This window comes from Rhinichthys klamathensis, unplaced genomic scaffold (assembly GCF_029890125.1).
Source record: "Rhinichthys klamathensis goyatoka isolate OS25496 unplaced genomic scaffold, OSU_Roscu_1.1 h1tg000747l_1, whole genome shotgun sequence".
Lineage (NCBI taxonomy): Eukaryota > Metazoa > Chordata > Actinopteri > Cypriniformes > Leuciscidae > Rhinichthys > Rhinichthys klamathensis.
This window is the reverse complement of record NW_026607156.1, coordinates 307,501-320,000: the sequence shown is the minus strand read 5'-3', so window position 1 is coordinate 320,000 and position 12,500 is coordinate 307,501. Positions and strand designations below refer to the sequence as shown.

Below are 12,500 nucleotides of genomic sequence, written 5' to 3'. Positions count from 1 at the left end.
CTCTGGTGTTCAGATGGATATGTGGAGTGTGTGTGTGTGTGTGCGTGTGAGACGCCCTCTGGTGTTCAGATTACATTATGGGTGTAAATGAATAGACTTGGACTTGGTGCTGGAAACCCAATGAACAATAGAGACACCAGAATAACAATATTCATGATCCTGAAGCTGAAAATATCATTATTTTAGTCGAATGCTTGCACTCTTTCACTGACTAGATATATTTAAAATAATGTATAGGCCACTTTTACTGGTAACAAGACATCTGGCATTATCAGGACACACAAATATACATTATTATACACTACACACAATACATATTGATGCATTTTTGTATTGCGATATATTGTGACACGATACACCCCTATTAGTCATATAATGCAGTTCCATGATGCTTCAGATTAGAGACACTACAGTAATGTACTCACTTTAGGAGGGAGGCCGCCCTGGTAGGCGGGCCAACTGCAGGAGTAGCCAATGGGACGGCCCGTAGCGTTCAGGGCCTTCGACATCATTGGATATCCTGTGTTTGAATATAATCAACAAAAGATCAGAAACCTTCGCGAATCATTTGTTTCGAATCAGTGATTCAGACGTAGACTGTAAAAAATATGAGCATGACGTCATCCGTAAACAATCTGTATTATAACTCTTTATGAATAAAGGTGATTAGACTTGACGTGATTTTAGCAAACGAGGCTTCGGAGTGTTTTGTGTTTCTGTCTATGATTTTTTTACCTGTTCTTGGATCAGTTTTATAAACCTGTAGACATTTAACGGCATATTTGTATAATTAATCGTCTGTAGTTTATAGTCTCCTGTTGGTCTGATTAATCAAGCTTTAGCATTTGGTTTGTAAAAGGTGTTTTTTATGCATGTTTTGTCCACCAGCGTGTGGGATTTTGAGAGTGAATCATTTTATTTAATTGAATAAGCGTTTCGAAAAGCTTAATTTCTCCCATTCCTGCCTATTATGTCTTTCACACAGTCTTGATGTTGTTGTTGCTCTACTAGAACAGGTTTTCCTGCTTGAATGTTGATTATTCTCCTCATATTCTCCATTGTTGCGGCTCCTCTCTTCCCGGTCTGTCAGTAACGCTCTGTTTACTTCCTGTCTCTATGAAGCCCCTCCTCCTGAAAGCACACTGTGCTCTGATTGGTCGGCTGGAGCAGTGTGTTGTGATTGGTCGAGCGCTTCGAGTGTGTTTGGGAAATGTCCCGCCCCTTTCCATAACCGCCAGTTTAACACACTACTAACTAACTCAACCAGGCCCCGCCCCTTTATTCTGTGCATTAATTATTATAATGAGGAATATTGTGTTGGTTTCCTCACCTTGCTCCTGATAGGTGGAGTTTGAGTAACACCCGTCCAGCTTGAGCATGTCGATTTCCCAGTCCGCAAACGTCTGGGCGTCCGTCTGCACTTTATCCAGAGTTGTTCCGGGATATCCGCCACACGTGTGTGTGCCCATGTCTCCATAAATGCCCAGCTTTAACCCACGATCATGGATGTAACGCGACAAACGAGGAATGCCATGTGGAAACCTGCAGATTGATTCACAATAACATGAGATGAAGGAGCAATGTGTCTGCTATAGAGCGATTAATCGCAATGTACATGTAATCGCACTTAAAGCTGCAGTGTGTGTGTGTAGCGGCATCTAGTGGCGAGGTTATGAACTGCACTCAACAGAAGTTACGGTGGCCGACAGGAAGTGATGTCGTCGTCTGAGACACAGAGAGTAGCCAGTTAAACACTGAGGTTTCTTTACAAAGAGAAATTAAGAAATGATGTTTACTTAAAGCTGCTGTCCGTAACTTTAAGTTCAAAATAATTATATTAAAAAAACTTATTCTGCCAGTGGTCAAAACTATCTGCTTGCCATAGCTAGATTCAAAACGGTTAGCTTGTAATAATGATTTTAATTCCAGTGGTACTGGTGGGTTTCCGCGGGAAATTCGAGCATGTCTTTGCGTCATGACGTCACACCCGTACACATAAAGAAGGAGTTTCGGTTAGCCGGCTATACTGCGCGTGACGAGATGTTTAGATGTATAGGCTTTTCTCGCAGCACTTTACATAATTAAACTTATGGCATCCAGAAAGATCCAGACAACAATCATCAGTGTCAACTGGAGATCCAGCAGTTATAAAACCCAAAAGACTTCGTACTTCGGATTTAAGGTGGCTAGAGAAAGAGAAAGAAACCGTCTCATGCGAACACAAGGATTTAAACATCGGCGGGGCTTTTGAAAAGTGCGTGAACTCCGTGTTTTGAAGGGGTTCGAAACGGAAGAAGAGACGGCTTTTTTCTGCTGAACAAGTAAGACATTTCAATAGTTCAATCGTGTAACAGTACGTTTGCTTAATTCACACAGTTATGGAGTTTCCTTTGTTGTGCCTTTCTCGTTTTGCTATTATGGAGAATATGAATTCTGAACTACACAGGTAACCATAAAACACATTAAATTTAACATTAGTCACGCAATGCTGATGTTGTTAACATGTACAATTTGAGAACAAAGTAGGCTATAATTTGCACGGTTGCTGTAAATCGCGTTGATTAAATCTAACGAAGCTTATCATGTCGAATGCTTTTTCCCCCTTAGTTGGTCAGAACAAAAATGGATTTTACTTACTTGTTCAGAAGACATTTTCTTATGAAAATTCTTATGTTGGTCAAACTTTCAAAAAGTGAATCTGTGATTCTGTATGCCAGTATCCACACAGCGCGGTGACTGACAGCAGCACTCGCCTCAAAGCACTGTGTTCATCCGCGCTGTTTCATGCCGATTTACAACCCACGTAAAGATGATAATTCAGCCAATCACTGCAGTTACAGATTTCGAACAGAGAGATGGCGACAAAGAGGAAAAGATACGGACTGCAGCTTTAATTATTCAGTAAAACGGCGAGTATTATTGTGACTTGTTCATCGTTGTGTCGGTGTTTTACTCGCTGACTTTAGCAGCTTCTGATCATGAAGAACAACACAGTGACGAAACGCGTTTGTCCGCTCAGGGCCACCGTAGAAACATGTGTGTGTAAGCGGACCCGCGGTGTGTGTAGAGAGAAACGCCTCGTTATAAGCTAATAAACACATAACGCTTCATTATGTAAGGTCTTTATACACCACTGAACACATAGTTATGTTTATGATATTGCATTTCTGTCAACAGATCCTCTAAATATTACAGTGTGTGTGTGTGTGTGTGTGTGAGTGAGTGAGTGAGTGAGAGAGAGCGCCCTCTGGTGTTCAGATGGATATGTAGAGTAAGTGTGTGTGTGTGTGTGTGTGTGTGTGAGAGAGAGAGAGAGAGAGACGCCCTCTGGTGTTCAGATGGATATGTGGAGTAAGTGTGTGTGTGTGTGTGTGTGTGAGAGAGAGAGAGAGAGAGAGACGCCCTCTGGGGTTCAGATGGATATGTGGAGTGTGTGTGTGTGTGAGACTCTGGTGTTCAGATAAAGCATTTACTACCGATCTGCCGTTTGTCACTGAGAAGCTTTGTATAAAATAATCGCAGCCTTTGCCAAATCGCTTGTGGTTTCAGAGCGATTAATCGTGCAGCCCGACTCTACTATCAGAGGTCAGAGGTCAGAGGTCAGCACCGTTTGGGGTCGGCCTGCAGGCGGCCCTGATTGTCTCTCTCTTTGGAGGACCAGCAGTCGTCGATGTTGATGTAGACGTAACCCAGCTCTCTCCAACCGTCCTCCGACAGTCTGTCAGCCATGTCTGTGAACAGCGCCTCGCTGCGGGAGGGAGAACACACACACACACACACACACACACACACACACACACACACCGGCAGCGTTAGGATTCTTCACGCGTTCATCGCTACAGTATTAGATGAAACACTTAGAGAAGAACATTAGAAACGTTGCCTTCCTTGGCAATGAACTGAAATAAATTAAAGTTGAATCAAAATCATTAACTGGAAACAAATAATCTATAACTGAAATTAAAATAAATTTAACCTAAATAGTGATATAAAACATTATATAAAAAACTATAAAATTAAAAAAATAACAAAAAGATAAAAAATACACTAAAATTAATACTGGAAAATATTAATATAAAAGCGAAATCAGAATATTAATAAAAATGATAAAGATATTTGTATTAATTGAAATAAAGCTGAAATAAAAAATGGATAAATATTAGATAAGAAAACAAAGTAAACGAAAATTAGAAATGGTGCCTTGGCAATAAACTGAAATAATTTTAAATTAAAGCTAAAATTAAAATAAATTGAACCTAAATAGTAATATAAAAAAAAGAAAAAGAAAAAAAAAGCACATTACAAAATTATAAACATTTTTTTAACTACAATTAAAATGAAAACAGAACAATATTAATATTTGAAACAAATAAACTATAACTAAACTAAAATGAAAATAAATTAAATCAAAATAATAAAATAAAAACACTGACAAAAGCACAATAAAATGATTATAAATACACTAAAATTACAATTAAAACAGAAAATGTCAAAATAAAAGCTAATTCAACATTTTATAAAAACTATAATAGTATAAATAACACTAAAACATAATAAAATAAAGCTGAAATTAATTAAAAATAATTTAAACCTTAATAGTGATCCTTCCTAAAAGAACTGAAAGCACACAAAAGTATTAAAAATAAACTAAAATAGATTAGAATAGACTAAAAGAACATATACATATTAATAAAAACTATAATAATATATAGATAATACTACAAATATTTTTGTTGATGAAATAAAGTTGAAACTGATTAATTACAAATAAATGAATTAAACCTTAATAGTAATAATAGTAAAATTATAGTAAAATAGTAAAAATAGTAAATAGTAATACTAACTAAAAGAATGGACAAAAGCACATACAATTATTAAAAATAAAGAGAAAACAGAAAACAAGGCTGGTTCTGGATCAGTGAAACATGCGAGCGAAAGGCTGGTTCTGGATCAGCGAATGAAAGGCTGGTTCTGGATCAGCGAATGAAAGGCTGGTTCTGGATCAGCGAATGAAAGGCTGGTTCTGGATCAGCGAATGAAAGGCTGGTTCTGGATCAGCGAATGAAAGGCTGGTTCTGGATCAGCGAATGAAAGGCTGGTTCTGGATCAGCGAATGAAAGGCTGGTTCTGGATCAGCGAATGAAAGGCTGGTTCTGGATCAGCGAATGAAAGGCTGGTTCTGGATCAGCGAATGAAAGGCTGGTTCTGGATCAGTGAATGAAAGGCTGGTTCTGGATCAGTGAATGAAAGGCTGGTTCTGGATCAGTGAATGAAAGGCTGGTTCTGGATCAGTGAATGAAAGGCTGGTTCTGGATCAGTGAATGAAAGGCTGGTTCTGGATCAGTGAATGAAAGGCTGGTTCTGGATCAGCGAATGAAAGGCTGGTTCTGGATCACCTGATGCAGTTCTGCGGGTCGTCCTCACAGTCGATGTCACAGCGGAAGCGTTCCCATGCCAACCAGCCCATGGGAGGGGTCCTCATCAGACCGTTATCCAGAGCCAAGGTGGCCGAGGAGAACGCCAGAACCAGAGTCAGTGCGGACCACTGCATGTCTGAAACACATTACCATAATAACCATAACCATATCACACTCATTCTGACGGCATGGCATTTTACATCAACTTGTTTTGAATAGAGAAAAGAAAGTCTTCCTTGTGTTCATTACTTCAATGATCTCATTAAATTATTACATTGTTTAAATTAATACATTTTTAGCTAACTGTGACTTTGTATATGTACATTTCTGAAATACATAACTTAGTTTCCTCTGATAACAGACCTATCCAAACTGTAATGGACTCTTTGAAATGATGTGTATTGTGAAAAGTGCTATACAAATAAACGTGAATTGAATGTGAATTTAATTTAATAACTTGACAGGAAAGAAGAATGTCATTTTACGCGAAGTCACATTTATTTACACAGATTGTATTGAATTGAATTATGAAATGCCTTTAACTTCATAAGACATGAATGACATTATTTAGATCAAGACAGTTCAAAGTCAAAATACAATACTATATAAAACTGTGACGTTACATTCTATTTTTCCAAATGTAGCAATTTTGTAAACAAATGTACGGAAGCGTATTGCATTCACTTGAAGAAAAAAAAAATCTACTCAGTTTTTCTGAATTAACGAGTTAATTATCTCAGAATTATGAGATAGAGTGAAAAAAAGTTTTTCAAGAAAAATGTATCTCATAATTCTGAGATAATTAACTCGTTAATTCAGAAAAACAGAGCAAAAACTTTTTTTCATGAAAAAATATCTTGTAATTCTGAGATAATTAACTCGTTAATTAAAAAACAGAGTAGATTTTTTTCCTCAAGTGAATGCAATACGCTTCCGTACATTTGTTTACACAATTGCGTACAAATGTAACAATGAACATTATAATTGGAATTTGTGGCACAAACACTGAATGATTACATTGTGTGTAAACCAACACAAACACAACATTAATGTGGAATTAGACCATTTCAATTCTATTTCGCACTACTAAAGCTTTATTCGAATGTCTGTTGTAAACATCATGAGAGAAACACCTGTCAGGGTCACATGACTCACATGATACACACGTGACTTGCACACACACAGGTAATTAGCAAACATCCTTAAGAACCCTAACCTTAAAACCTTCCTCACTTTATATACATATATATATATATATATATATATATATTTATATATAGCCTACTGGAACAAACAGCGATATCAATCTCATTTTTAATAATAACTCATCACAATAAATGAGCACGTCTTTTACTTCCTGTTTGACACTTCCTGCTAGAATGCACAACCCGAATCTATATGTGCATCGCAAACATTATAGCCTATAATGTATGAAGAATTGTTTAAATCTCCACATGCATTGGTATTCTATAGAACTGCGTTGATCAGATGAATCAGAATAGAGTTTAAAAAAAAACCTGAATGAAACTGATGCACGCGATGGATTATGGTTTCATCACTCACCGGATCCGGATCCAGATCTTCTCTCACTCCGAATCAGAGGTCACTGCCTTTCTGGATCGGATCGGTTCAGTTCTGCTGCGGGAAACGTCTCTCTCTCTCTCTCTGTGTGTGTGTGTGTGTGATCCAGCCGGTCATGTGACCGCATCATGTCATGTGACGCAGCATCAGCTGACCGATGGTTCATGAGGAAGTTCCACATACAAACAAAACATTTCGATTATAATCTAAATTGTTGTGATGTTACAAGTAAAATCAAACAAACTATTAGAGCCTGTAATATTATTAAAGTCCCCATGAAAGCAAAATGGACAGTGCCTATTTTTTTTATGGCATATTGCAATATTTTTGGCTATTATAAATATATGCACATCGGATATCCTCGTAATTTTGAATCAAAATAACTTCCCCTCAACATCTCTTTAGAGACGGTCTTGTAGAGTAAATCCTCCATTCATTTTCTCCACAGGGAAATAGTTTTTTATCGATAACTTTAATAAATTTCACTTTAACTTTAATAAATCATTAAAGACGGCCATACTGTGAGCTACGAGGTTAATCAGACGACTTTATTGCAGCTTATTTTTTTAAATAATCTTGTTTAAGAGTGAAATTCCTGGTGAAAACTACATTACCCATGATGCTGTGCAGAAAATTGCACCAATCAGAGTCGAAAAAAGCAACCAAGCCAAAATAGCTCTTTAGCTCCGCCCACTCACGTGAAATCCGAGTCCATCTACCTATATGCTAAATGAGTAGTTGTATATTTCTCCATTTTTAATTCGATCATGCTGTTTGCAATGCTTCATGGGATTGTAGTTCTTTCCCTCACTAAAGCCTTTAAGTACCTTTGTCTTTTTGTCTGTATTACAGAAACATTTTCGCTTTAAATCAAAGTGTTTAGTTGGTGTTGTGACTCTCCCCGTAACTGGTTCTCTGATGACCTGTCACTCTGATGAGATCCACCAATAGCAAACCACAACCATCCAATCAATTCCCCACGGACAAAATCAAGCCCCGCCCACATTTGTTCTTGTTCCAGAAGCGTTTCACTCAATATACGACAAAATAAGAGAGTAAAATCCAGCGCAACTTCCCTTTCATACTGACTTTAAGCAACAGACAGTCCAGTTGATCTACTAGAATAACTTGATTTACAATTAAAAACGATAAACAGTGAACAACACACACACACACACACAGAAAGGAAACGACACGTTCTACACAGTATAATCTCTTTTTTTTATTACAAGATGAGCTTGAACAGTTCTCCACCTGATTCTAATTTGCACATGGTTCTTTTCCAAAGGTCCCTGTAGATTAAACCCGGTTCGGAGAAATCCTAGCGTTTGCTCAGCACACTATTATACAGTAGAGAGACTCGCCGTCAGGTAAACACAAACATCAGCACACGGAAACAGAAAATATGCTTGGAAAACAACAAAGGAGGTTTGTACCCAGAGAGCAACACAGTGTCGACTCGGATCAGGGGCACATCTGGCACATGTGGATTCCACGCGTATCCAGATGTGAACCAGATGTGATCCAGATGTGAGCCGAATGAGAGCTAGATGTGGGTCAGATGTGGGCCGGATGAGAGCTGGATGTAAGCCAGATGTGAGCCGAATGTAAGCCAGATGTGAGCCGAATGTAAGCCAGATGTGAGCCGAATGTAAGCCAGATGTGAGCCGAATGAAAGCTGGATGTAAGCCAGATGTGAGCCGGTACATGTGGATTCCACGCGTATTCGGATGTGAGCCGGATGAGAGCTGGATGTGGGTCAGATGTGAGCCGGATGAGAGCTGGATGTGGGTCAGATGTGGGCCGGATGTGAGCCGGATATGGGTCAGATGTGGGCCGGATGTGGGTCAGATGTGGGCCGGATGTGAGCCGGATATGGGTCAGATGTGAGCCGGATATGGGTCAGATGTGAGCCGGATGTGGGACGGATGTGGGTCAGATGTGGGCCGGATGAGAGCTGGATGTGGGTCAGATGTGGGCCGGATGAGAGCTGGATGTGGGTCAGATGTGGGCCGGATGTGAGCCGGATATGGGTCAGATGTGAGCCGGATATGGGTCAGATGTGGGCCGGATGAGAGCTGGATGTGGGTCAGATGTGAGCCGGATGAGAGCTGGATGTGGGTCAGATGTGGGCCGGATGTGAGCCGGATATGGGTCAGATGTGAGCCGGATATGGGTCAGATGTGGGCCGGATGTGGGTCAGATGTGGGCCGGATGTGAGCCGGATATGGGTCAGATGTGAGCCGGATATGGGTCAGATGTGAGCCGGATGTGGGTCAGATGTGGGCCGGATGTGAGCCAGATATGGGTCAGATGTGGGCCGGATGTGGGTCAGATGTGAGCCGGATGAGAGCTGGATGTGGGTCAGATGTGAGCCGGATGAAAGCTGGATGTGGGTCAGATGTGAGCCGGATGTGAGCCGGATGTGGGTCAGATGTGAGCCGGATGTGGGTCAGATGTGGGCCGGATATGGGTCAGATGTGAGCCGGATGTGGGCCGGATGTGGGTCAGATGTGGGCCGGATGTGAGCCAGATGTGGGTCAGATGTGAGCCGGATATGGGCCAGCACTATGTTGCTGTCTGGGATAGAGATGCTGCTTGCTCTCGGCTGGATGGACGTGCATGTGTGTGTGTGTGTGTGTGTGTGGGGCGTCTAATGCGCGGCCGTCCTCTTTAACCTACATAGGAATCAGACACGGCAATATAAAGATTTACTACAAAATTTGTCTGTACAAAAACAGCTTTTCTCTTTTTTTCTCGTTATAAATCTCCGTTGAATGACAAAGAAAGTCGAGTTGCCTGTGACAGACAGAATGGATGCTAGTAGAAAGTTTTCCTAGAAAAGTTGAAGTTTATCTAAACGACAGAACTTTGGTTTGAGTGGTTGATCATCATGACACCGAGTGTGAATGCGGCTGCGTCCCAAATCGCCAGGAATTACTTTGCAACCGTTAAAAAAGCATGTATGAATGCGATCCCGATGTAGTGCATTTGCCATGTTGGCATTCACATTCATAAAGTGTCCATCAGATGCACACTTCAGAATCCCGCCGGAAGTAGCAGGTCGTACAGGTACTTTTTCATGAGTACTGTAAATTCAGAAATACTTACTGCTTTTCCCCTACTATATAGTAGGGAAGTATGTGATTTAGGACGCAGCCCACGACATACAACTGACGGACATTGTTTCATGGATTTTATTGGTGCCTTCAAGTCAGTATTCATGCTGCTTTTCTGTGCGCTCCAACGTCATTGGTCTTCCCTCGGGTCATTTTGACCCGAAACTCTTTTTTAATTCTTTTTTTTACAAATTGAGTGTTCAAGACCCCAGGACGTTTGTCGCACTTGAACCACGAATACACACAAAAAAATGTAAAGGATTCGAGGAGTTTTGTGGTTGAAATTTTAAAAAGTAACAAATCCTTCCCTTGCGGGTCAATCTGACTCCATTAGGAATGAATGAATGCGAGGAATGCTTCAGTACACATAGAAAAACCTAAAAATGCTCAAAATTCCAACTAAAAGTGCTAAAACTTTACCAAAAAATTATTTAGTTAATAAGTTAATTTAGTCTACATGTGTGTGTAAATGCACACTGAAGAGCGACTGGCTTTAGGACCCAGCGGAACTGCTCCTCTGCTCATATAGAGCTATAAGCCCATCTAGAGTTATGAAATATCATGTGTTATTATTATATTATTTCCACAAGAGGTCAAAGACTCCCGATGTAAGATATTTAGAGCTGAATTAAAAGGGTTATGCATGAAATTGTGAGTTATTTTGTTGTGAGGAATGTGCTTTAAAAAAAAAAAAAAAAAAAAAAAAAATTGCATTAAAAAATATTATCAAAATGAAATAAAATAAGTTTTCTGGACAAAAAAAAAAAAAGCATACTTTTAGGGTTTCGGGTCGTTTTGACCCGCAAGGGAAAGATGTGTTACAAAGTGCGAGGAAAAGATGAAGGTTTTAAAAGACATTATTGCGTAAGATCATTTTAATTAAATTCATTTCTGTGTTTAACACATTCTGCCTTCCAGCTTCAGCGGTCTCTCGCTCATCATGTTGTCGCATTGGTGCTAAAAAGCTTCCTGTATTTGTCAGTGAGTGAAAAGGAAGGAAAGTAATTACGCATTCATTTCGTTGACGCACATCAGATCATGATCAAGACTTTTGACATCTAACAATTCCTAACATTCCAGGAACGTACTCTCAAGGTTCTATTTTGAGTAACAAACATTCTAAAAACATTTGTGTGACAAAACTAAGAAGAACTTTCTCTAAACGTCTAAATTAACGTCTAATAACGAGGGATGCACCGATATGAACATTTTGGCCGATACCGATAACCGATAATTCTTTATATTTGAAAGCCGATAACCGATATATTGGCCGATAAATCCAAATCCAAATTTGTATATAATTTTTAAGAGCCTGATTACAAGAACAAAAGTCTCACCATTAAAATCCACGTCCCAAACACACAATTATAATTATAATGATAACGTTATAATGTTATGTAGCCGATATTTTCCTTTTTGAAGTGATACAAATCCATCATGTTGATCAGTGCGCATCTGAAGTGTCTCAGCTGAAGGAAATATTACATTATTTATCGGCTTTAATAAAGCGGCTAAATTTTCTTATCCGGCCGATAACGATAACAGTAAAACTGATCATATATCGGCCGATACCGATATATATCGCGCATCCCTACTAATAACGTCTAATAGACGTTTGGAGAAGGTTCTGGGAGTCTGTCGTCATCCGGCGCTCTTGAAGGCAGCATTTCTCTCACATCAAAACCGATCCGTTTAAAACATCTACTTCATTTCACAGCATCCTACATGTCTTTCACAGAGAAAACAGAGATAAGCAACACAGAACGAGAAGGATGTCGCGCCGCAGGACAGAGAGAGACCGATCAGTCGCTCGCGTATCCGGATTTCCACAGGAAACATCTTTGTGTCCGTCGTTGGGACGAGAGTTACAGGAGGATCCCGCGGGATCTCAGGCCATGGTCTCTTTCCCCGGGAGCCTCCTGTCGTTAAAGGTGTGCATGTTAATGACCTCTTCTGTTTTGACGATGGCGGGAGGTTGAGGCTTTTGTTTCCGCCGCCGCTGGCATTTCAGAGACACCCGGAGCTCCTCCACCATCGCACTGCAGAACGAGCGCTGGAGAAACACACATAAAACAGGTGAATACACAAACAAACACACATGTAGATTAATTAAGAGACACCCTGAGCTCTATAGAGAGAACAACACTTCAGTCACACACACCTGTCATTATTATAGTTGTATTTTCAGTGAATAATGACTTAAATACTCATTATTGGGGGAACTATCCTTAAATATAATGGCTTTACTTGTAAAAGGTTGTGTATTTAAACATTTGTTGTGTCGTGTCACATTGACTTCCATCATCAGGTCCTTTTTTATAAAATTAAATTATAGTTAAATTTTAAATATTAAAATAAATATATATAAAATGGGTAAATAAAC

At 39.6% G+C, this 12,500-nt stretch overlaps 2 protein-coding genes across 2 annotated transcripts in view; both read right to left on the bottom strand.

The window, feature by feature from the left end:
* Window positions 1–12,500, bottom strand: part of naga (N-acetylgalactosaminidase, alpha) — a 138,265-nt gene that overhangs the window by 6,544 nt on the left and 119,221 nt on the right. Inside the window, exons 2-6 of the mRNA XM_056242716.1 lie at window positions 6,981–7,061; window positions 5,397–5,553; window positions 3,608–3,748; window positions 1,331–1,542; window positions 426–520 (exon numbers count right to left, since the gene is read on the bottom strand). Of these exons, the coding sequence (XP_056098691.1) occupies window positions 426–520; window positions 1,331–1,542; window positions 3,608–3,748; window positions 5,397–5,551 (603 nt within the window). The 5' untranslated portion in view covers window positions 5,552–5,553; window positions 6,981–7,061. The remainder of the gene's footprint in view (window positions 1–425; window positions 521–1,330; window positions 1,543–3,607; window positions 3,749–5,396; window positions 5,554–6,980; window positions 7,062–12,500) is intronic.
* LOC130077472 (glutamate receptor ionotropic, kainate 2) overlaps window positions 11,599–12,500 on the bottom strand; it is a 60,559-nt gene continuing 59,657 nt past the window's right edge. The window contains exon 16 of the mRNA XM_056242714.1: window positions 11,599–12,170. Within this exon, the coding sequence (XP_056098689.1) occupies window positions 12,006–12,170 (165 nt within the window). The 3' untranslated portion in view covers window positions 11,599–12,005. The remainder of the gene's footprint in view (window positions 12,171–12,500) is intronic.